The sequence below is a fragment of the Vipera berus genome (assembly GCF_964194415.1).
Source record: "Vipera berus genome assembly, chromosome: 2".
NCBI classification, from domain to species: Eukaryota; Metazoa; Chordata; class Lepidosauria; order Squamata; family Viperidae; genus Vipera; species Vipera berus.
Genome location: NC_138203.1, coordinates 105,679,898 through 105,706,745, shown reverse-complemented (window position 1 = coordinate 105,706,745; position 26,848 = coordinate 105,679,898). Strand labels below are relative to the sequence as shown.

At 36.6% G+C, this 26,848-nt stretch overlaps 1 protein-coding gene across 1 annotated transcript in view; it reads right to left on the bottom strand.

Moving 5' to 3' along the window:
• Positions 1 to 319: 319 nt before the first annotated feature.
• Positions 320 to 26,848, bottom strand: part of MAN1A2 (mannosidase alpha class 1A member 2) — a 70,346-nt gene continuing 43,817 nt past the window's right edge. Inside the window, exons 6-13 of the mRNA XM_081319435.1 lie at positions 25,654 to 25,748; positions 24,038 to 24,161; positions 23,658 to 23,751; positions 19,362 to 19,477; positions 11,434 to 11,653; positions 7,600 to 7,772; positions 4,131 to 4,246; positions 320 to 800 (exon numbers count right to left, since the gene is read on the bottom strand). Coding sequence (XP_081175561.1) covers positions 668 to 800; positions 4,131 to 4,246; positions 7,600 to 7,772; positions 11,434 to 11,653; positions 19,362 to 19,477; positions 23,658 to 23,751; positions 24,038 to 24,161; positions 25,654 to 25,748 — 1,071 coding nt within the window. The 3' untranslated portion in view covers positions 320 to 667. The remainder of the gene's footprint in view (positions 801 to 4,130; positions 4,247 to 7,599; positions 7,773 to 11,433; positions 11,654 to 19,361; positions 19,478 to 23,657; positions 23,752 to 24,037; positions 24,162 to 25,653; positions 25,749 to 26,848) is intronic.

The following is a 26,848-nucleotide window of genomic DNA, read 5'->3' as shown; positions in this document are numbered from 1 at the left end:
CACTGAATGAAGATATCCTAAAGTGACAGACTGAAAGAAGTTGCTGATCCTTTCCCTAACCCATTTACTCATGAACAACAAGAACAAATGGCTGATCCACAGTATTATTGATAATAAAAAGAGGCAAGGGTCTCAGAGGCACTGGGAATGGTTGCCAGTCTGAACAGACTGATGAAGATGTTTAGATATTTCAAAAGAGCAGTCAAAGAACTTGAAATCTGGGTGCTATTAGTGCAGTTTTGTCGTCTTGCATTGTTTTGCTCATGCCACCAAGTGGGGGGGGGAAGAAAAGCAAATGACAAACTATCAGGAATCCACATTATTTGGGCAGGACAATGTTTACTACAATGGTCAATCTCAATAGTTGCAGCTTGTTCCTGTGGCTGGGATATTAACCCAGCCTTTGAATCCTTCAAACATCATGCGGCACCTTCTTTGTTGCAAATATACAAGGTCTTTTTCTGCCATATACTGCACAAATTATTTTGGTCATATAAAATGGAATTTTTGAATTATCTACATGCTTAAGAGTGCAGTACTTCTCTCGTCATTCTGAAGGTCTTATTTAAACACACATAAATCTTCTCTCAAGCCTGAAATCTGAAGTGGTCCATGTAAACAAAACACAGCTCATGTAGATTGTTCTGTCCTTTTCCTGGAATAGTTTTTATCGATATGCATTATTTCCTGAAAGTGTCGTATTGGCTAGATGTAAAACTGGCAAGGGGTGAGCTTCTGTGTTAAAAACCCAGTGATCCAAAGGTAAGAGATCATCATTGGAGAAGAGCAGATATAAATACCTACAAAGAAAGAGAAACAAGATCTGTCACTATACATAATAGACAAAAGATACCACTGAGACTACATCGAACACTCCATGACTAGAGGTCTGCTTGTGCAACAGGGCTATTTTCTGTTTGCCTTCACTATCTCCTCCCATCAGCCATCTGAGAAGAGAGGAGACATGTGTACAAGAGGGCAAATCAAGAAAATTCTGTTGTTGGCATCAGGACAGAGATTCCACTGTTGACTATTGAAATACATTAACTACAGAGTATAAAATAATGCATACCATCTGATTAGATACAGGTATTATACAAGGGCAATTCGGAAATAAACCTCCATTTGGTTATCAATGACAAGACACTCGCAGATACAGAACTTTTATTATACACATTAGAAAACTACATTACTTTTCGACATAATCACCATTCAAATTGAGGCACTTGTCATAACGTCTTACAAGGTTTGAAATTCTTTAGTAGTAGTCGCTCGGTGCCAAATCTGAGCTATTGTGTGTGTGTGTGTGTGTGTGTGTGATCAAAAACATCCCTATGGAACTGCTTCAAAAGTTCCTGGGTGCGCCTAGCAGTGTGCGGGCGAGCATTATCGTGAACCAACACCACACTGGAAGTTAGCATGCCCCGACGCTTGTTATGGATGGCTTGTCTTGAGTTTTCATAATGTTTCACAGTAGACTTCTGAATTGATGGTCAAACCAACGCTCCATGAACTTCACTAGCTGTACTCCTTTGGCATCTTCACATTTGGCAGGATTTTCTATGGCATCACTTCCGGTGTGATGTTGGTTCAGGATAATGAAATACAATAATATAATAAAAATACAATCCAGTATTTTTTCCATGTTCCTTTTTCTCCATATTTTTTCCATTTTCCCTTCTACCCACCATTATAATTTTTGGTACTGTTAATGTATACAGAGTCAGATATAAGCATCTTTATCATATTTTACTAATATCATACAAATAATATCAACTCATAAATCAATATCAACTCATTAATCAATATCCTGTTTTTTGTGCTTCTTGTTAGTTTAATTTCTCATCAGTATTTGAAATATCTTTATCAATTATGATTTTCTCAATATTAATTACATTTATATATAGCTGAAAGTTTTATTCAAATCAATCCTCCTATCTTCATATTTCTCATAACAAAAAAGAGAAAAAAACTGCTATCTTAATTCTAAATCATATCTTTCATTATAACAGTCTAATTACATCTAAAAGTCTTCCATTCTTTTAATCTTATTCAAAGAAGTATTTAAACATATAATGCTCCCTCTAAAAGGTCAAATCTTTTGTTTTTTAAATCTAACTCTTGCTTTCTTTTTTTGCCAAGTCACTTTCCAAGCCAGGGAAATTAGATTGCCCAGGAATTTTCTTTCTATTTTTGTAAAAATTGCTTGGCAATTTAGGTAGGGTTTTTTTTTTGGATATATTTCTTTCTGAAAGGTGTTTGTTTTTTCTTGAGGCATCATTACTGAAGATTAGTTTTCTGGTCTTTATATGTATCTTTTATAATCCAATAGATTCCAAAGTATAGGTTCAGTTTTGAAAACAATATTTTATAGTAATCCCTTGTCTCAAGTATCCCAAAAATTGTCAATCAGGCAAGGTTGTAATCCACAATGTTTGAAGTGTTCAAAGTGTTCAACCTCTCTGAAAACAGCTTAAAAGTCTCTCTCAGCCAGTCATAGTCCAAAGTCATTTTTTTCTTTCTCTTCCACTAGCTCCTGAATTTAAAAGTTCAAGCTCAGTCGATATTTATAATCCAAGAAGGTCAGGATGATAAGTATGGCAAAATATTTTCCTTTATTACCAGCTGTTCTCCCAAGGTAGGAATCACCAAGCAAAGCAAATATAGTGCTACACACAAATCCACCAATAGATGTCATTCAAAGTCCATTTTCTACTCTTAAAACAAATGATTGATTTCTTATATTTCGCCTCAATGGTGTTTTTTTCAAAGATAAAAACTTAACAGTTATCTCAGTTCTCAAATTTGTCAAAACTGTAGCTTCCACTTCAATACTGTATGTTTCTGTCCCCCATAAAATTAAAATGCCGCTTCCATTTACATTCAGAGGTTTTTAGCTTCTCGGGAGCCTTTCCCAGGAAATTCAATTGTAAAATAGCAAAGAAAAGATCAATGTTCTCACCCAGTTCTAAATATGCTGTTTACGATGTATTAAGTAGTGCTTTTTTCTTTGTCGGTTGTCAGCAACTAATGGCCAGCCACAGGAATGTAGCCAGTCTTTTCCCTGCCAGTTTGGAGGGCTTTCCTTGGATCGAACAGAAAAACTGCCATCTCTGCGGCACCCCTCCTTCTTCATCGCCTCTTCAGGGCAATTTTTGGCCCTTTTTAGGGCCTCCAGGGGGGCGAAATCAGACGCGGAAGGCAGAGCTCTGCTTTCCTGTGTCCCATTCCGCTGTGATACAAACCAGACTTGGTTTTCTAATGTGTGTAATAACAGTTCTGTATCTGCGAGTGTCTGTTATTGATAACCAGAGGTTTATTTCCGAATTGCCTTCATAATTAAAACACACTCACTTCCCCTTTGAATAGGATGCATAACTACTCATGTATTGTAAATGTTCTAAATTTTGCACCAATTCCTACTGATGGAAGATTTAAAGCATTTGTAATAGTACACTAAGTTCTAAACAATCATGACCCACACTACCAAAAAGGATCTTCAGTTATAATGAACATCTACAATCTGTCACTGAGATCCCATTCTTGTGTCAAATTTCGTAAACTCTGTTGGTGGAGCCAAGCTTTTTCTTCAATTCTCTCATTCTGCAACATACTAAAATCCAAATAATGTGTCAAAAATTCCTAAATTCTTCACACTTGTATAATTTCAACTTCTGGCACAACTGAATATCTGTGTTTTCACTATATTCATCCAGGCAATTTCAATGTGTGATATTATAAGATACAGCCGATACATTTGATACCATCTCATTCTCACCCTAAAAGAGCTGATGGCATTCTCATAGAAATTACACAGGATAAAGGGCATCCTTGTGTAAGTGTTGCAGAATATATTATATTCCTTTTATTTGGGAGAGAGAAAAAGTAAAAGATAAAAAGAAGACTGTAGTTATGTGCACTGGCAGCCTGGTGGGATAAAATCTCCAAGGGTGGTAATATCCAACAGTTTAATGCAACCATTTTCCTAGCAGGTGATTATTATGTATTTTATAAATATAAAAATCTGTTTCTATAATATTTATATTAATATATAAGTGCTGGATGTTTCTTCTAAGAACCTCAATCTCCAAGGTTGCTGAAACAAATATCAAAGAGAAAAATCTACTTACTTTAGAGTTTCAGCAAGAAAGAAGCTTTGTTGTACATCATCATATGTAGGAGCTGATGAGTAGACATCCTTGACCCCAGAAAATCCACCACTCACTCGGCAGTACTTATCAATGGCCTTAAGTAGAACAAACAGAATGAATGCTTTATTAGCCAGCAATTCAAAATTGGATGTAGTATTATTGCCAAAATGTCTATAGGTATTCCTTGACTGTTTAATGAAGTTCAAAGTTACAATGGCCTTGGAAAGGGTGACTTACAACCCATCCTTGAAGTTATGGCCATTGCACCCCCACCCCCACAACCAGCTTGCATTTACAATGGTTGAAATGTGATCCCAGCTAAAAGTAGTCAGTTGGGAAAGCCAGATTTGCTTAACAATCTTGTGATTCACTCAACAACCATGCAATTCACTTAATGTTGGTGGTAAACAGTGCTTTTTTTGTCATAGAACGAACCAGAACAGAGCTCCAACACCTTTTTTTGACAGATTTACAAGTTTTAAAAGTAACTTTTTATGTTTGGTCCACGTGGACTTGAATCGCCCTGTCGAGCCTAGCAGGTTGGCAGCAAAATCATTAAAATGGTGCATGCAGGCTGCTTGTGTGTCGAGTCCGATGCATGCGTACTTCATCCACGCTCGTTGTGATGGCACTGCTCGGCTTGTGATTGGTTGTGTGGTCGCACACTGTTTACTGTGGGCGGTGACCATTATGTTTCGTTACACAACTGACATGTATGGGTGTGTGTATAGGGATTGATTACGTGCAAAGGGTAAATAATTTATTTTTTAAAAAATTGGTGAATTGAAAATCTTTTTTTAATTTTTAGTGTAAAAATGTGACCCCAAATTTAAAAATGAAAAAAAAAATACTAATTACTGCTAAGAACTGAATATATAATATTTGAAATAAAAGATTAACAAGATGTGAGTTCTGGCACCTTTTTCTTACAAAAAAAGCACTGGTGGTAAAAATGATCATAAAATTGGATTCAGTCACATGATAACTTGTTTAACTATTGTATCGCTTAAGCAACCAAAATTCATAAGTTGAGGACTACCTGTGTCTCTAAAGCAATAGCATCCTGGAACACAAGTATCAAATTTTGTACAGGGCTGTTTTTTTTTTATTTTTAAGCAATATGGAAACAATGCATTAAGTGTCTACCCTAAGAAATGAAAAAAAATGTTGCTCTTAGAATTATTTTATCAGCATTTCAATTATGTTTGCATTTGATTGCTTCCACAGTACTGTTGAAAGATTTGTTATGTGAAGTATGTCTAAAAGGGGAATGATAGTGCTCTGTCTACTTTATGCCACTATTTGAGATAAAAATAAAAAAGATTCATTATATAGCAAACCTCACGAGCCAAGAGCAAAACTGCCAATAACATTTAGCAATGAATCTGACTGGTTAGGGAAAACTGGAAGCTTGATTTATAGGTTACATGCAAATCAGCTTGACTTTGGGGATTTGGCCAATATCAAAATTCCTACTTTATGGTGCCTCAGGAAAGCTGAGAAACACATAAGTGGTAATTCTCTACCTAATCTTAAATTTTAATTTCAACTGAATGGCATGACTGTATGTATTGTGTTAATGACAACAATAAAGGAAAAATTAACAATCTCTGACTACATAGAAATAAATCTCTTAAAGTATGTGCAACTGTGCCTTAAATTTCTGCAATTAATTGTGTGAAAAATAACTATAAAGTAATTTCTCTACAAAAAGCATTCAAAAACAACAAAAAATGGCTTTTTTCCAGAATGCAGATACTTGTTGCATCAACTGTCCTTCTCCCTTGTTCTTGCTCAGCAAGAATATAAGTATCCAAAAGTAAGATATGAGAAAAAATATTAAGAGCAGCATAGCTTAAGAATAAATGGAAACAGAATGACCCATAGCTGGAAAGATGAAATAGATAACTATTCCTTTATAAAATGAGATCAGCAAAATTAATATTTCTATTTTCCTATATTTGTATGTTTGATTCTTTATATTGCTCAACTAATATCTCTAGAAAGAAATTAAATAAAATAGTTTTGACAATTTGTCCAGCAACAGAATAACTCTCTGAAAGCAGAATAGAACTGAGATTAAATTTGTTATGTAGGGAGAATTATGAAGATTATAAAAATCTGAACATGGCCAAATCCAGCTATGTGCTATAGAGGGGGAAAAATCCCCCAACCATGCCCATGGAAGATAAATAATTCCCTGGAATGTTGACTACTGTTCCATTCTCAGTCTCCTCCCTCTTTTTTCTTTGGTGTGGTCCAGAGCAGAGCTATTGTAAAAGAGGTTGGAATTGGAAAAAAAATCCAGGTTTTTCGATTCCCACCATGGACAAATGGCTACAAAAGCTGATGGAATAACAGAGATGGCTAAACTGACTGTTTTGATAAAAGAAAAGAATATAAGTACTTTTATTTCTATTTGGAGACCGCTTCTGGGTTTTGTGCTTGAGGTGGAAAAATGATTTTGGATTTTGCTGATTAGATTGATTTGTTGATATAGAAATGGCTAGTTCATACTATTATAGAAATGTAAAAAGTTGAGATTCGATGATAATGCCTTATTCTACTGTAACAGAGGGAGTTGGAAGTCAACACTTTCCCCCCCCCCACCTTTTCCACACTTCTCCTTTTCCCCTTCCCCTTGTTCCTCACTATTTGCTTTTGTATTTTACTATTTTATGTTAAAAGTGAATTAAAAAAAAGAAAAAGAAAAAGAAAAAAATCCAGGTGTTGTGTCCTGCACGATTCTTTCCCTAACTTAATTATTTCATATTTTTCAAAATTTCTTGAAGCATTTCCTTTCTAAAGATTCAAAACAGCCCTTTTATAAACAGAGATGCTTCTTCAATAATAAGGAGAGGTCCATGGCAACTTGAAGACATGTGGATTTCAACTCTCAGAATTTCCCAGCCACCATGCTCTCTGCACACAGGTCATCTCAATATTCCTTTCTAGAAAGTTGCAAAATACACGCAAACCCTTTTTCTACAAAGCAGCCTCTATTTGGCACACTACTTCTTATTGTGAGGGAAATTTGATCCTGGCTGTCCTTCTTGGAACAGCCTTGAAGGAGACTCTTTTCTTGTGGTGCAGCTGCCAAGCTATATATCCTGAACAAGCCTCCATGAAAAAAAATAATAATTTTTAATTAGATTTTCATTTCAATGCTCATTTTACAACTGAAGGCATTATTGTAAGGCAAACTTTAAATCCTTTCTTAAAAAATCTAAATGTAAGATGAAAACATTCTGTAGGCAATATTAGAAACTGGAAATTAGAAGTCTTTTCCCCGTATTCTGTCATCAGAATTTATTAAGCCATTTTTCCTTAGGTCTCCACAAGCAAAGAAGGAACAATCTAGGAAAAAAACTGTCTAATATGAACAATATGAAGGTTGGCAGGTAAACTCTGTGAGGTTTTTTTTTAAAGAAGTCTAGTTAATAATTACCTGTGCTGCCTCCCAGCCCCACTGTCTGTACTTAGGATCATGTGTGAATCGCCACATATACCAGTATGTCTCAATCACCTCCGGTCTTAATATATAGTATTTTTCATTTTGCCGCACTGCTACTGCTTCTACACCTCCATCAAATTTGAAAGCTTCAGGCCCGAGTTTTAAAGCTGCAAAAGAAAATAAAGAAAATTAAGCCAGCATTCTATTATATAACTTCTAAGTTCAACAATGCTACTCTAAAAGAAACATTAACATATGTTTTTAATGATCCCAGAAATAGTTGCGACGGTTCTTATGAATCTGGTTAGGTCTGTGAAAACTTGATAAAAATCTAAATTCATTTCCGAATTTTGAGTGTATGCATGGTTGTAGTATATTTAAGAAGTATTTAACTTATAAAATTCGTATCTTAAGGAACAACAAGTGAATAGAGAACTTGCTGCTATTTTATATTCATATATTGCCTGTTTTCTGGCCCCAACCTTGAAAAAAAATGGCACTGTGTATAAAAAAGTGACTATGTCTATAGAACTCCTATGGAGGAATGAGGAACACATTGCTTATTCCCAAAATATATCAGTTTCACTATATGGCTCCTTTCAATCTTTGAAATTTGGGCCTACTGAGTGGAGCCCTAACTATCCCCTTCTTCTCTCCTAAAAAAAGCAAAATCTTACCTTACTTGTCTGGGTTGGAGAGGCCAACCTCACTTTTCTCACCTTCTCTACACAGAATTTAACTGCTAAAGGAGATACTGCAACTTCTCCTATTTGAAATTTTGGGAAGTGAAATACAGGTTCCACTGGCTCTCTTTAGTAGCATATTTTCCTGGCAATTATCATGATTCAACTCTCACAAAGAGGTGTCACAGTATCAAAGCTAGAAATGATCTTTTCATCTTTGAAAGAGCTGGGGGGTGGGAGTGGGAATGAGGGCAAGGGGCAGAGAGCTAACTAGATCCTTACTGTCATATTGTTGGGGCCATGTTTACTATCTCATCCTACCTAAAGTCAAGCTTTTGCTCCTGGTGAGGTTGTGGATTTAACAGCACATCCTAGGGGGCCTGTTTTTTAATGATAGTTACTGACACAGACAAGATAGTCACAGTGAACCTGTTGGAAGAAAATACCCATGTGCCACCTTGGTCAACCCTCCCACCCCAATCATTCCACAGGCAAAACCACCTCAATTAATACAGCTACATACCTTATGAGCAAAGTCCACTATTAGTATAAATATCACTACTCTCAGCATTCTGATTTCCTAGCTTACCTTTTGATTACCGTACTGCACATTATACTGTCAAAATAAACTGCCTCTGCTTCATGCAACTTGCCCTGTGTGTTCTTTAACATGACCGAGTATGGATTTGAACCCAGAACTTTCTTCAAACAAAATTTTCCCATTCCTTTTGACCTATAGGCTTTTCTGCCTACCCAAGTAACTTTTATAGGAAACAGAACACCTATACAAATTAATAATGTAACTCCGTCATGCATTTTTGATACAAGATGTAAGACACAACTTACAACTTTTTTGACTGTTGCCTAAATTGACAAATTCATTCTATTTTCAGATGGAGCAGAAAAGTTCTATTAAGTCTTTCATGGATAATTAAAGTTCATCTACCTATATTTATGCAAGATTTTTGTGCAAATAAATTTGTTAAATGTATATCAAACTTTTTTTGAAAAATATTGTATGTATCCCAATGCAAATAAAAATATTGTCAGCAAATTTATCTTATTTTATCTTACCTTCAGAAAATCTATCATGCAACACACACACACACACACACACACACACCCCAAAAAGGGGTGTGTGTGATGGTGTCTCTAGTGTTTAAAGAGATTGCTTGGCCACAGAGTATGAGTTTGCTACTAAGTTATGTAAAATGTTATTTCATTGCAAAGCCTGTATGTTAAGACTATTGCAGTAAGCATATAGATCAGGGCTTTTCAACCAGTGGTATGGGTACCACCTGTGGTACATTGGCACCTGGCAGGTGGTACGCAACCATCCTAGAAAAGTGGTAGCGGGGGAGGGGAATGAGCTGAACCGGTGGCAGCACCACACAAGCCTGAGCGAAAGATGGCTGGAGTTGCAGGTCTGTCAGGGCTCAACGAAAGCGCCAGGATCATGGTTTCTTTGGGGCTGTCAGGGCTCAGTGGAAGTGCCAGGACCAGCGCCAGGCTCCAACTGGAACTTGGCGCTGATCCTGGCGGTTCTGAGCCCAGAAGAAGCACCAATCAGCTGGAATGTTGCAGCATCTCCAGGGTCTTGTGATTTACATTCAGATGCTTGGCAATTGATTCATATTTATGACGGTCACAGTGTCCCGGGGTCATGTGAAGTGACCAAAACCTGCTGCAACCACCCAACAGAGGGGGAAAATAAAAACCAAACACACCCCACCCCAGCCCTGCTGCCAATCCTCAATAGAAATGTTCACAACAATGAAAACTCGGATAGGAGGAAGAGTGCCGCCAGGCGGGCAGGCGTCTTGGGGGGCACTTTTTTCAGTGCCATTGTAACTTTGAACAGTCACTAAGTGAACTGTTGTAAGTCAAGGACTACCTATACTTCATCATTATTTTTTTTTGGTCATCAAGTTTTTGACACCTTGCTAGGCAACTGGTGGTACTCGGATGTTGCCATATCCTAAAAGTGGTACAATGGGTGAAAAGGTTGAAAAGCCCTGATATACCTCAGGGTACCGTCGGCTAGACAATGTCGGCTTGCGAACCCCAGGGGAAGAGCCTTCTCTGTGGGAGCGCCAGCCCTGTGGAACCAGCTCCCCCCTGAGCTTCGGATGGCCCAAGATCTCCGGTCCTTTCGCCGCGGCCTCAAAACACTCCTTTTCCACCTGGCTGACCTGGACTGACAGGGATTTTAATTATGTTTACAAATTTTAACTCTAATCTTTAATTTATTTCAATTTTAAATTTTAATTTACTGTACAGAGACCTTTAATTTTTGTTGTTGTTAGCCGCCCTGAGTCCCTCGGGAGATAGGGCGGGATATAAGTCCCGTTAATAAATAAATAAATAAATAAATAAATAAATAAATAAATAAATAAATAAATAAATAAATAAATAAATAAATTACTAAGATTTACACTCTGCTTTTGTGAAGCTGTGGGAAACTGGCAGAAGAGGAATTCAATAAATGCAAGAAGAGGCAGTATGACCCAAGGAAATGATCTGAAACTAACAGGAAGAAATTTCCTACTATTCTGACTTCTCCTATTACAGGAAATTATTGCTGGCTATTCTCACAGCATCTGTTAAGCTTTCTCACAGTTAGTTGAAAGGAGAAATGGTGCATGTTTTATGAGGGGTTGTGGGAGATGACAGTATATTCAATACATTTATTTTATTTTTATTTTAATTCCATTTATATCCCGCCCTTTTCCGAAGACTCAGGGTGGCTTACAAGCTTAGCAGTAGCCTTCATTCTATGTATATGCCTGCTTATTAGGGCTTTCACACACACCCCAAGCGGCATTATTACAAAGTCAGCTTAATTGCCCCCAACAATCTGGGTCCTCATTTTACCTACCTCGGAAGGATGGAAGGCTGAGTCAACCTTGAGCCTGGTGGGATGCGAACCTGCACTAATTGCAGGCAGCTGGTGTTACTTAAGGAGGCATTAGCCCACTGCTCCACCAAGGCTCTAGCAGCATGTTCCTTGTTTAAACAAAAATACCTGATTGAGGAGCTAAAACCTCCACTTCCAAGAATTCTGCTTCAATTGTACCTTATTGCAACTGCAAAGGCAAGTCTCAAGAAAACACATTCAAAACCTAAGATAGGCAAGGATACTTACTTGTTCTGTCATAGGATTCATGGCATGTATGTGCAATTTCTGCTCCAAGTTGTAGGTAATGTCCAGCCTTCTCATCTCGGGAACCATCAGCTCCAAGGGCAAACATTCCCCCAGCAAAGCATGTGAGATGGCCCATCTTTCTCTCAAGGTGCCCATTTTTCCATTCCCCAATAAAAGTTAGGCCCCCATTAGACTTTCTGACAAGATGCTTCTCTATGGCCTGCAGTGGAAATACACGTTTAATTACCATGACAGGTCAAAACATCTTTTCATTCTCTTGTTAATATTCCTCCTCCGAGACACCAGATCTCATGAAGTTACAGAACAGGGCAAGAACTATATAGTTACTCTATTTCGCCTCTCTCCATTGAAAGAGAAATGGGAAAAGAAAGAGAAACTAATACACTTTCACAGCAGAATTAAGCACTGAGTTCCTTTTATACTTTCTACATGGATGACCACTACTTAGGAAGTGTTACCCTCATTCCTCCACTCCTCACTATGCTTCTTCTATTAATGACATTTTTGAAGCAAGTGTGTGGGCCCTGTATGTTTAAGGTCAATTGGATCAATTTTGGAAACAATTTTTCTTCATGTCAGTTAATAACTAAGACATGGCAACAAACTGAACAATTCAACTTAGATCGGGCAGTTCATACCTTGGCCTAATTTTCCTATTTCTCTGAATATGTTTTACTAAAGACAGTCTTTTGGATTCTCATGCAATTAAAATGAATTGTTGAGCAGTTATGGAGCTTAAAGTTAGAACCTCAGTTGCATTATAGTGCTTTATAGCACTATAATGCTATAGCATTATGCTCTAGCACAGGAGTAGGCAACCTTGGCTCTTTTATGACTCGTGGACTTCAACTCCTAGAATTCCTGAGCTAACCATGCTGAGGGGAAAGGGAGAGGTTTCCAAGCTGAGCCATGCTGGCTCAGGAATTCTGGGAGTTGAAGTCCACGAGTCATAAAAGAGCCAAGGTTGCCTATCCCTGCTCTAGCATTATAGCATGGCCAGAGAAAAATATGAAGTTGTTTCCATTTTTTCCTCAAATTTCTGCAAAGGCATGTGTTTTTGCAACAATTTAGTAAGACATTGTTAATAACTGCACAAATTACTATCAAACTGTCCTTTCTTCCTCGGCTATGACAAAACATTCCATAAAATAACACTTTTTTATATTAGTTCCCTGAGCAAGTGAGAAGGGAAAGCAAACAAGAGTTTTGTGATTTACACAAATAAACAAACTCAAAAAGTACCTCCCCTTGACTTCATTAACTGAAAAGGTCAAGGGTAGACATCAATTGGGGGGGGAGGTGTTTGCTGTTTGTTGGAAGGTAAGAACCTCCATGACATCTCTGCTAGCCAAGCCAGACATCAATCTCAACCATTCCTGATCCACCAGCAACCTCAAAATAAAGATACAAAGCAGCCACTTAAAATTTTCCAGCAGTACTGACACTTGGGCTGCAATTGATTAAGCATGTCCCTTCAGAAAATTATAGGCAAAACACTATTGAAACAAAATCCCCTCAAGATAAGAGAAATCTTTTATCACAACATTACTCCTCAGGCACTAGACTCCTCATCCAAAACTCCCAATGCCAAACCCCTCATAAAATTCCACACTTAAGAAAAGATTTATACATATAAAATGTACACATAGGAGAAAAACTTTCCTCTCTAGAGCACGAACATCTCATTTTGCACATCTAATGCACAAAGTCATTATTACTATAAATATTACTACTGTCTGTGTTCTGATCTTTCGGCCACCTTCATCAGCTGAATTGTGCATTTACTTTGCTATCAAATAAACTCTACCTCCACTTCAAGCAGGCATCCTGTGCTCATTTACCTGGCCATGGAACAGAGCATATTTTCTTCTAACACGTTCATCTCAGCAACATGGTAATCATCTAAATAATTCTTTTAATTTGGATGGAGAACTGTCATTTCTTCATTTTCTCCCTAAAGATTAGGGATATGGGTGCAAATGTAGACCAACTGCCTTCTTGGAAGATAAAGGAGGTACAAACCCAATGTTCTCAATTATGGAAGATACGGAATTCTCAGAATGGATTCATATATGAGGGCCGTAAATAGAACTAAAAAGTTTCTCAGAAGGTAAAAGAAAATCAGAGAGCAAGCGATTTTTATAGGCAATCTTTCCTTTGCCTGAGCCTCCCCCCATCAAACCCAGAGCAGAGAGACTGGAGAGGAAGAGATTTCAAGAAAGTTTGGTCTTCTACACATCAAAAGCAATGAAATCACAATAGCTGTGGGAAAAGATCAGGCAAAAGAGAGACTGCCCAGTTATTCTTTGTATTCTCAAGCATTATATGTGACGGATATGTACACATGCAATGGGTTCTAGGAATTTTAGCATGAGTCCAGTAAGAATGTTCAGGTAAAACTACAAAGAAGGGAAAGCAATGACGCTTTTATTGTTGGAGTAAATTATAGACTGTGAGGCCAGGCAGAAATCTAGAGAACTTTCAGGAACAAGAGCTACAGTAATGATGGAAATCTTCCATTGCCTGGACATCTGTTGGATGGATAGCCAAGATAGTAAGGTCCCAAACATTCCTCAGTGATCTTACTGCCTGCCTGTTTTATAATGCAGAAGATGAAAGAAAAAAGCCCCAAAGAATGGCTCTCTAGAGCTGATTTTAACAGAGCTGGTTGAATAGTTAAATGTAGTGAGAACCATGGGAAGAAATAATCACATTATATTGGAGTTCAAGATACTGCAAAAAGGTTTTTGACTAAGAGTTAAAACTGATAAGTAGGGAAAACAATGATCAAGGAGGTATAACAGCTAAAGCTCTCACACCCTCTATCAATAAAGAAAAACAAATTTGCTCAGTGATATACACAAACCATGCTCCGATTTTAATATCTTGCTTTCAGGAAGAAAAATTATTTTTTAGAGGATAAATAATGTTGTTACTTTAAGAATATATTACAAAAAAGAAAAAAATAAATATGAGTGTAAGGATGATAGAAACAACTATATGGGAGTCAACTAAAGCTTATATAAGTCCAGACTGTGGGGTTGTTAATTTAACTGGGTTTTAGATTTACTCTTGGGGCTTGAATTTAATTTGTTTAATTTGTTTTTAAATTTTTGTATTCATGGTTTTAACTGCCCTGTAAACCGCCCTGAGTCCTACGGGAATAGGGCGGTATACAAATCCAATAAAATAAATAAATATAAGAGGAATCTTAATAAGACTTGCGGCATACCAGAAAAAAATAGATTAAAATCACAATTAAAAAACCAAACCAGATCAATAAGCATTGGAAGTAATAAATAAATTGAAACAACATTTAGATTTATTGGAAACAGAAGAACTGCAAAAGAAGAAAAAGTGTATAAAACAAAATTATTTTGAAAATGAAAGTACACCAGAGAAGTATATCAAATTAGGAAAGAGAAATAAAAAAGGGTGATAACAGCAATAAACATAATAAACTATTAGATATAAGGTCAGAAATAACAGAAGAACTTGCAAATTTTAAGAACAAAATTAATTTAGAAGTATATATACTGAAAACTCAGATCTTAAAACTTTACTTAAAAATGAGAAATTTTAAGCAAATTACTAACAATTCAAGATATGAAAAACAATAAAAAATTAAAATTAATAAAGCTCTGTATGATAAAAAGCAAAAAAAACCCTAGCAGAACCACTGCTAAATGCAATGAATGAAATTCAAATAACAAAAACAATTCCCAAAACTTGGGAATAAGAAGAAGAAATCAAACAATTTCTTTACTACTGCAAATTCAGATAAGTAATCCACTAGCTGAACATATGAAGAAATAACTTGATAAATTATTCATATAGATTTCATTTCAAAATGGGGAAAAAGGTAATAACAGATTTATCATAAAAGTACTATAATTTATCAAAATTAAGAAAAAATATCAATAATATTTTTAATGTGGAAAAAGTCTTTTGATAATTTGAAATGGACTTTTTTAAATAAAATGTCTTAAACAAAATGAATTCCAGAGAAGCATTCAAAACTTGGATGGAGAGTACACATAAAAGGCAAACAGTAAATATTAAATTTAAATAATTAAACCTTCCTTGAGAGGATGCAATCAACACATATTTTAAAGGAAATACAGTAAACTATGACTAAAAATAAAACACAATATTAACAGGTGAAAAAGTTTTAAACTTTCCTATGTTATCAATTAAAAATGAATATATTACTTAGGGTACACTTATTAAAATGGCAGCAATTCAAACCTCAGATTTAAAAAAATTGCAGGATTGGCAAAGAACAATTAATATATTTGTATTAATTATTTAAAAACCAACAGTAAAATTCAAAATTATCCAAGCCATAAAAGAAACGTGAATTAGCATTTTCCGATCTCAAATTACATTATAGAGCAAGCTATCCATCACAGCCAGCCAGAATGGGGCAATATTTCCAATAACGCAATAAGTACTACAGAAAAAGTAGGTTTAGCCAAGGAAGAGGCTTCACAGATACTTGTGGTATAAGGGAACAAAAGAAGACAAGAATCTGAAGTTATGAGAGAAAGTCTGTTAAATATTTTGAATTCCCAAAAAGCCTAACAATTTCATCCCAAACGTCATCAAAATCAAATGATTTCTATTTCAAAGATAGTTACAGTAAGAAAGATCTGGTTACGTATGCCAATATGATATATCTGGACACAAAAAACAAACTAAAGACACAATAATTTTTAATGAAAGAAGAAATCTACCACAGTTAATGCATTTGCAAATAACTGGAAAAATAAAAAGTAAAAATTGGTACAAAATGTTCTACAGGTGGTTTTTAACTAATTAACAATTGCCAAAATGAATACATCATATAATAATTAAAATTGGGAATACCACAACAAGCAAGGATTTTTTTTTATCATATGTGGTTTTTACATAAAAAAATAATCAAAAATTACTGGAGAGAACTATACCAAACTACCAAAATATGCCAAAAATTCAGAAAATAAATCATGAGTTAAAATCACAAATATTCTCATTAGATATAAATCTAAAGAAATTTTTGCATCATGATTTATTAATATTCATAGTAACAATGGCAAGAATCAATCTAGCGCAACACTGAAAAAGAGAAAGCTTGCTGTCAATACAACTTTGGAAGGCTAAAATCGAAGCATATGCAGCAATGGAAAAAGTACTGATATAAATTCACAGCTGAAATGTAACCAAATTCAATCAGGAATGCTTGAATAGCAAGACAAGCTAAGACACTTAGATTATGGATTTTGAAGAAAACCCATGTATCAAGAAAAGTTAAAAACTTGAGGAAGTCACAAAAATAATTAAAATGATCCAAACAGAAATGAGTAATAATGTCTAAAGTATAAAAATATCTAAGTTGCAATTAGTGGCTGGCTGGCTGGGGGAAAGAGGGGTTACCAGAATGTCTGTTTATAATTTTTGTTTTTCTAATTTTCTAACTTTTCTCAAAACTCTTTAAATGTGTGTGTGTATAAAAATATACTATACACACATACACACACACACACACACACGTATATATATATATATATATATATATATATATATATATATATATATATATATATATATATATATATATATATATATATATATATATATATATATATATATATATATATATATATATATATATATATATATATATATATATATATATATATATATATATATATAAGGGACGCGGTGGCTCAGTGGGTTAGGACGCTGAACTTGTCGATCGGAAGGTCGGCAGTTTGGCGGGTCGAATCCCGAGTGCCGCGTAGCAGAGTGAGCGCCTGTTACTCGTCCCAGCTTCTGCCAACCTAGCAGTTCGAAAGCATGTAAAAATGCAAGTAGAAAAATAGGGACCACTACGGTGGGAAGGTAACAGCGTTACATGTGCCTTTGGCATCTAGTCATGCCGGCCACATGATCACGGAGACGTCCTTGGACAAGCACTGGCTCTTCGGCTTTGAAACGGAGATGAGCACCGGCCCCTAGAGTCGGAAACGACTAGCACGCATGTGCGGGGGAATTATATATATATATATATATATATATATATATATATATATATATATATATATATATATATATATATATATATATATATATATATATATATATATATATATATATATATATATATATATATATATATATATATATATATATATATATATATATATATATATATATATATATATATATATATATATATATATATATATATATATATATATATATATATATATATATATATATATATATATATATAATTATATATATATAATTTTCTTTGCATGTTTCATTTAACAAATAAGACCTAAAACAATTAAAATGTCAGTATATTTTAGATTTGAACATGAATTTGGGCAAACTCTCGCAAACAGCGGAGGACAGGGGAGCCTTAAATGCTATGGTCCATTAAGTTGCGAAGTCAGACACGACTTTGTGACTGAACAACAAAAAGTATTTTAGATGACATCTCTTTCAACAAGAAATAATATTCTAGAAATGATCTTATTTCAACAGGAAATATTTTAGAAATGACCTTATCGCATATATGTTGTTGAAGATGCAGTAAAATTAATGTTTAAATTAAATATATTGCTTCATCTCAGTAAGAAGCAAAATTGGTGTCAACTCAAATTTAAGATTTAATATTTTTAGATGTTTTCATCAATTATATGGGAATTGGCTTCTGGACAAAGAAAATGGAGTTAGGTTAGTAACACAGTTGTTAAATGAATCTGGCTTCCCAATTGATTTTGCCTGTCCTACGGGAAAAGGGCAGTATATAAATCTAATAAAATCTAAATCTAAAATCTAAATGGTCACAAATGGTGATCACATGAACCTGGGACACTGTAACCGTCATAAATCTGAGTCAGTTGCCAAGTGTCTGAATTTTGATCACATGACCATGAGGATGCTGCAACATTCATAAGTGGGAAAAATGGTCATAAGTCACTTTTTCAATGCCGTTGTAACTTTGAACAGTCACTAAATGAGCTGTTGTAAGTTGAGGACTACCAATATTCAGTTATTTGCAGAAATGATTAATATAGGCAACCAATAATGATTTTAATGATTCATGGCCTCAATTTATTGATAAATGGGCAGGTGCATGCATGTAAAGTTGCACTTGCATGAGTGGAATGTGCTTGCTTGCAAAGCTCCATTCACATGAATGGAGCTTCATGCACGAGTGCTCTCCACTCATGCAAGTACGCTTTGCGCTGGAGCACAAGTGCCCTCTTCTCAAGTACCCTCCGCTCGCATGAGCGGAGCTTCGTACACAACTGCAAGCATCCTTCACTCATGCAGGAAGCTCCATTCGCGCAAGTGGAGGGAGTGTGCACACACTACTCACACAAATGGAGCTGTGTATGCGTGCATACACCTGCTACTTATATGCCTCCCCCAGCGCCAGGCCACCATGCTGGAAAGATTGGGGACCACTGGTTTAGACTTCAGGCAGTCCTCAACTCACAACTGTTCATTTAGTGACCATTTGAAGTTACAGTGGCACTGAAAAAGTTGCAGCATCCTCATGGTCCTGTGATCAAAATTCAGGTGTTTGCTGTACCCCAAAAATAAGCCAGGGGGTGGGTGGGCGTGGCTAGCACAAGTGGCAGCGAGCGAAGGTCGTAAAAAGGGGCAAAAGTCACTTAACAACTGTCTCAGTTTACAACAGAAATTCGAGTTCAGTTGTGGTTGTAAGTTGAGTGTTTATTTATATTTAGTTCTTCTGCTCATGATGTATTCAATCCCCAAACAACATTTTCAAGTAAGAGAACCAGATGAGCTAAGTTAAGGATACATTTTTGTTTTCATTCTGATTCTTGAAAAAATACAATCAGTAATTGCTTGAGGAAAAGGGGGAATCAATGCACTATAATCACCTCAATAGCATCATCATACATTTTCCTTGCTTCTGTGTCCATCTTATCTGACATCAACCAAGCTTTCAACAAGTATTCATAAAAACTGTCTCCCAAACCACCCATGGATGTGTGATCTGCAAGAGAAAGAGACAGGGAGCATATAAAATATAAAACTGTGAGTATGAAAGATTACTGAGATTTGCAATTACAAAATCCACAAGCCTGGATTAAAAATGCTAATGTTTTAGAAATATTTTCACACTTCATCTAGCAATATAAGAAATGATGCTCTCCTTATGTTATAACTAGACAAACTGTGATACCTGGGCTATTGTTTCAGAGATATTTCCTTACCAGGTTCGTTAATGTCTCCAACAATGGCAGAGCTTCTAATATACTTTAAAAGTTCTTAAAAATTCAGGAAGCTATATTTGCTTTGAAATAGCCCATGTTGAACTGTACAGCACAATCAAACATCACAATAAATGCCTTGTATTTTGTCATAAAAATGCTTTATGGTAATTTTTTTGTCATAAAATGTTTTATAAAATTTGCCAAATTTCAATTCCATAGGAATCATGGGCCCTAGAGATTTTGGATGCATTCAGTAAGTTAGCCCATTTGAGGTACTTTGGTTCAAAATGTTTTATCCAACGATGCATATTTTGCCCAGTTAAAGTTATAGGCATAAGGGTTTTAGTAATAGATAGATTTACCTGGAATCTATTTTCATAAATGTTATAGCAATTCTCAGGTTTTCAATAATTTGATCAGAAACTACATAGTCAGGACTCTGTAACTGGATAAAATTCAACTTACATAGAGAATAACTTTTTATAAGCCACCATTCTGAGCAAAATCTTAAGTCAAATCATCAAATAGTTGATCTGAGTTAAAGGTGCTTTAGTTGGAGCTAACCAAGCACTCTGAGCTAGAGCAACAGGCCCAAAGTCACTCAGGAAGTTTCCGTGGACTTGAATGTAAGTTTTCCCTAATTGTATTCCAACACTTTAATCATTACCCCATGCTGGTTGTCAGTTGAAAATTGTAAAATTACAACACTACATTAGTAAAAAGATGTGCTCCACTGGTATCTGAATGGTGCAACAAAAATGAAATAAAACATTTCATTAAAACAATTTAGAGAGCATCAAATAATGGAAAATAAGTTTACTGAAAATTGAATAATGTTTGAAATACTGTTTTCCTCAATTATCAATATAGGACAATGGTATTTATTTTTCAAAGAGCGTATTTTTGATCCCAAATCCTTAAAATGTATGTCATAGAAGAAAATGTGTGTGCGTTTGCATATAAAATCTGGTCTAACAGGCACATATATTTCATCCCCACAGCATTATTGTACAGTATTTCCACAAGTATTTTGTTTTTACCATCGTTTCCTATAACAATTATGAAAAGTATTGATTTGCTTGATGAGTCTTGTTAGAACAATACAATTATAAAATTGAGATGAAAGTGATCTCATGGTCATTTAGTACAATTCCCCTAAACCAGGGGTGTCAAACTGCTGGCCTACAGGCCAGATACATCAGGCCAAAACCGCACCCACCCCATTGCAGACAATGAAAAAAAAGTTGCGATACATCACAACACGTCACGTGATATTGGAAGTTTTTTTTTATTAAAGTTTTACAATATTTTACAATATATCCCCAAATCCCTCCCACCCCAACCCCCCCACTTCCCCCCCCCACTTCCCAGAGCTAAATACAGGATTATAGTTACAACAATCATATTCTAAATAAAAATTTACACAATATACAATCAACCAAATTCGTACTGCGCTTTAACTCTCTCTTAGCATAACTACTAACAATAACAATATCCCACTAAATTCTACTCATAAGCTAAATGGAACTTTTTGGTCCCATATTTGTTTTCAATATAATTTATCCATCTCCTCCAAACTGAAATATATCTCTCCTGTGAGTGATCCTTTAAATAAGCAGAAATCTTGGACATTTCTGCAAGATTAGAAACTTTAAACACCCATTCTTCTACCGTGGGCAGATTGTCCTTCTTCCAATATTGTCCCACCAGTAACCGTGCTGCCGTTATCATATTCAACATCAGATTAGTCTCTTTGACATCACAATTTACAACAATACCCAGTAAGAACAATTGCGGGGAAAACTTTATCTTCCTCTTAAAAATCTTTTGAATGTTCCACCAAATTTTAATCCAGAAGGCTTTTATGTTTCTACAAGTCCACCACATGTGGAAATAGGTAGCTTCTAAGCTACCACACCTCCAACACTTAGACTGCAGATTAGGATACATGTTGGACAACTTCTTGGGATCCAGATGCCATCTATAAAACATTTTGTAAAAATTTTCTCTTAAATTTTGAGCCTGGGTAAATTTAACATTTCTAACCCAAATTATCTCCCAGGTGTCCAACGAGATTGGTTCCTGAATATTTTGTGCCCACTTTACCATGCAATCTTTAACCAATTCCGTTTCCGAATCCAATTTAATTAAAGCATTATATATCCTCTTTATATGTGCACATTTTGAATCTCTAATTTGCTTTACTAAATTTTGATCTGTAATTGTGATACCAACCTTTTGATCTGACTTCCACCTAGCTTTCAATTGGGTATATTGAAACCAAGAGTAATTTATGTTTTCTTGTCTTAACTCCTCTGCTGATTTAAGTTGCCAATCATTCCCTTGCAATTTGAGTAGTTCCTTATAAGAAACCATATCCATACTCACTCCCATAGATACACCCTCTATCGCGTGTCCAGGAATTCCCCAAATCGGTATTTTATAATTTAACTTATTATAGTACTTTTCCCAGACACGCAGTAAAGCACTTCTAAGAATATGGGATTTAAAAGCCCTGTCTACCTTCTTATCATAAAGCAAGTATGCATGCCATCCATATACCAAATCCCATCCCTCAAGATGAAGTATTCTCTTGTTAGTTAAATTAAGCCAATCACTAACCCAGGTCAAAGCAGCCGCATCATAGTACAATTTCAAATTCGGCGCCTTGAGTCCCCCTCTTTCCCTGGCATCCTGTAAAATCTTGAATTTAACTCTTGGTTTTTTCCCCGCCCAGATAAATTTGTTAATACCCTTCTGCCATTGATCAAGGTTGGCATCCTTTTTCAGTATAGGTATCATCTGAAACAGAAAGAGGAACTTTGGTAGAACATTCATTTTAACAACTGCAATTCTTCCCAGTAGTGATAATTGTAATTTTTTCCAATTATTTAAGTCCCTTTGTACCTTCAACCATAGTGTTTCATAATTATTCTTATACAATTTTACATTTGAGGCTGCAATATGCACTCCTAGATATTTAACCTTCTTCACTATTTCAAAACCTGTTAAGTTAGATAACATATCCCTTTCACTCGTAGATAAATTCTTGGATAATATCTTAGTTTTATTACTGTTCACCTTAAACCCAGAAACCTTACCATACTGAGTTATAATTTCCATCAAGTCTACAACCGACTGTAGCGGTTGGGATACTGTCACAACCAAGTCATCAGCAAAAGCTCTCAGTCTATAATCATTCTGTTTTATTTTAATTCCCTTTATCATGATATTGGAAGTTTGACACCCCTGCTCTAAACTGTCCCCAACAGGTGATGATTCAAAGTCCATTTGAAAACATCCAGTGGGAACTCCACTTTCTAGAGATACTACCGTACTTGACTCTATAGTTCTTACTGGCAAGAAATTCCTCTGGATACTCGGCCTATTTTTTAATGTCAATTTATCTCTTCTTATTCCCCTTAGTTAGATGATCCAGCTAACTACTACCTAACCTATTTATTAAATCAGATCTGCAAAATATATGCTTATCAGGAGAAACTAATTGATTGGCTTGAATCTGAAGACCTTGTGATGGACGAAAAGGCTGGGTTTAGAACAAGACAATAAAATTAGACCATGCTTTGGTGCTGTAATGTCTAATAGAAAAAGATAGGCATAACAACACTTTAGCAACTAGCTAAACTCTAATGATTAAAACAGCAGTAATCCCTTTTCAGGATCACTTGGCTTTTGGAAGCAAATTATGATTACAAGCATCCACAGGAGGTCCAGTTCAGGAATCCATCTCAAATCATAATTATCATAGCAATGAAGTAAGAAACTAGAGCTTTGAAAATGTTGACCTTTGAGCCTACATCCATAAAGATTATTCAGTAACTAATCATGACATTAAATTGAGTTTTGGAAGAAGTTTCAAGTGAATTCATTGACAAATACATACGTACATTCATACAAGAAACAAATTCAATTTGCAATTTATATGAATGAAATACTTACGCTGCCCCCAGCGCCCAGTTCTTGGATTCAAGTAGTTTGGATAAAGTCCATTAGGGCGGTCCATTTTCTGAAGCAGTTTACGAATATGCATAACCTTAATGAGGAAAAAAAAGGTAACCACAGTTTCCTCTCAACATTCCTCTGATTTTTTTAAAATCAGATTTCTTTTATAAATTACCTCCTTATTGTATTTTAAAGAATTAGGAATGTTAGTTGAACTAATAACCTGTTTTAAAATTACATTTAAAAATATTGAGAAAAGAGGTAAGTAGGCGTTTTACATCCACGTAAACACAGATACACATGCATTTTTCCATTTTATCTCTATCTTCACAAGTCTCGAACTGTATAAATATATCAGAAAGAGGTACAAACCCTACCTTTTCATAGTAGACAGGGTTGCCAGTCAAATAGCTGAGGTGTACAAATTCCATGTGGAGCGTACCGAATTCTGAGAGGATGCTGCTGCCAGCAGAAGCCCAGCCCCAATTGCGACCTACACCACTAATCAGAAAACGATAGGAAAAGGCTAAGAAAATGTATTTACAAGAAACAAAAAAGCAAGGAAAGAATAACACTTAACAAATAAAAATAAAATTGTAGTACACCTTAGGTTTGTGTGGTTAACATAGAGTAAGCACAATTTGGAGCAGTCAAATAAACCCAAAGCATCACATTATGTACCGTATTTTTCGGACCATAAGACGCACCTGACCATAAGACGCACCCAGTTTTTAGAGCAGGAAAACAAGAATTTGGATTCTACTTTTACACCCTGGGAGCAGCTTGCCTTTCAGACCTCCGATATATAAAATAAGGGGAAATGTGCTACAAAGGGACGTCTCGCGGAGTCTTTCCCAAGTGACGCCTGCGCTCCACCACTGCAGAAAAAGAAGCGCTGCTTTTCTCACCAGTGCAGGCAGCCCGGGTCCTGTGAAAGGACGAGTGGGAACGAAGCAGTCCTCGGGTCTGTGCTGCGGAAAAGCCGCAAGCTCCGGTGTCGCCTGGGCTCCTGCCTGACTCACTTGCTTGCGGAAAAGAGGCTACTTGCTAAATGAGCTGGGCAGCAGCCCGGGATCAGCGTTTCTGAGTGGGATTTCTCAGCTGATCCTGGGCTCACTTAGCAAGCAGCCTCTTTTCCGCAAGCAAGCCGGGCAGGAGCCCGGGATCAGCTGAGTCGCACTTAGAAATCCCATTCAGAAATGCTGATCCCGGGCTCCTGCCTGCTGAGACTCCGGATTTGAGCCGCGGACCAGAGAACACCGCTAATCAGGTGGGAGGCTGGGAGTCCGGATCCGATGCCGCTGGCCAGCTGGAAGTCCCTGCGGGTGGCCCTGCTGCCGCCGAACAGCTGGGAGCATCAGCAACCTTCTCTCGTGGCTGCCAGTCACCTGGGAGTGCTGGTGCTTTTGAGCAGGAGCAGCTGTCAAGCCCCGGGCTCCCAGCTGACTGGCAGCCCCCAGAGAAGTTGTCGACGCTCCCGGTTGTTCGGCGGTGTCGGGGCCACCCGCCAGGACTTCCAGCTGGCTAGCGTCGTCGGATCCGGAATCCAAGCCTCCCACCTGATCAGCGGTGTTCTCCTCTGGTCCGTGGATAAAATCTGGTGTCTCAGCCTCCCAGCTGATCGGCAGAGCAACGAGCGGCTGGCAGGACAGGTAGCAGGGTTGCTGCACAGATCTCCCTCGGTTGATTGTCGAGCCCGGGGCTTTATAGCCACTCCTGCTCGAAAGGCAGGGTTCAGAGGCCAGTGAGGCACTTGCGCGGGGCTCTCCCAGGGCTGGTGGGCGATTGGGGAGGAGCAGAATCTGGGGTACCACACCTTCGGACCATAAGACGCACCCTCGTTTTTCCCCCCACACTTTTTTTTGGGGGGAAAGTGCGTCTTATGGTCCGAAAAATACGGTAAATTCTTTAAACTGCTTAGCTAATCTTCAACAACACAAGGAAAAAATAATCAGATGTTTTACATTATTCTTCACTGTACCCACATTCATACCTTTTCAAATTCACCATTGCCCAAGGAATTCCTGTGGGTGTATTGAAGGCAGGGATGAGCTTTCCTGCTAGTTGCACTGCTTTTATCTTGAACAGCTGAAACAGATGGAGAAAGACAGCTGAACCATGGTTTGCTGTTTAACGTTCCAAACCTAAACATGTCTACTCAAAAGGAAGCCATGTTCAATGTGGAACGCTCTAAGTGTTCCTGAAACACATCTACATAACTATTCTTCCACAGCATTTTCCTTTCCACCACTATGCCAGTAGGAAGGAATAGATTTCAGTGATCTATACATTTTAAAAATAATTTTATTAAACTTAACAAAATGTAAAACAAAGTAAAAATAAAAATAGTAGGAAAGTGAGGTAAGTGGAGAAGTTAGAGAGAGAAATGTGGGGTGAAGGGGAAAAAGGAAGGCAGAAGCATTCACGTCCGGCTCTTTTTAGTGCAGTAAAATAAAAATAACATTACAGGTTTAATATTTTACGTTTGCATACTTAATATATAACAGCCGTTTTTTATAACAAACTTATCAGTGATCTCTACATCTTGTCTGGATTTATTTGACTTAATTATCTATTTAATGGATGGCAAAGGTCTTCTAGATAATTTTCTCAGTTGTTGTTGTTGTTAGCTGCGAAGTCGTGTCCGACCCATCGTGACCCAATGGACAACGTTCCTCCAGGCCTTCCTGTCCTCTACCATCTTCTGGAGTCCATTTAAGCTCAGTACATAAATATATATTGAACAATAATGGCATTAATATAAACTGGAGAAAAAAATCCTAGGAGGTTCTCTACTTTCTCCATGTAAATGCTATACAATTCTTCATACAATTGAAGGCTACAGGAGTTAAGATGCTGTTAAAGTAATTGCGTAACGTAATTAATGCAAAAGCGGAACTAGCCTAGTATCATATTTGGATGAACAAGTATTCCTCTTGTGGCACAAAAGACAAAAGGGTTTGGGGGGGTTGGTTGGTTTTCCTTTTTGTCCAATGAGGGATATACTGTACACTTTCCACTTATCTGCGGCCTAAAAAAAGAGGAGCTCACCTTTAAAAGGAAGCCAAGATCCAGCTAAAAAATAACCAGAAAGATCAATACAATGTTGAAGCATTGAAAAAGGAAAAGGAACCAGTTTTGAAGTCTTCCTGGTGAGTACAATATATGCCATTAAAGCTCGAGAATAG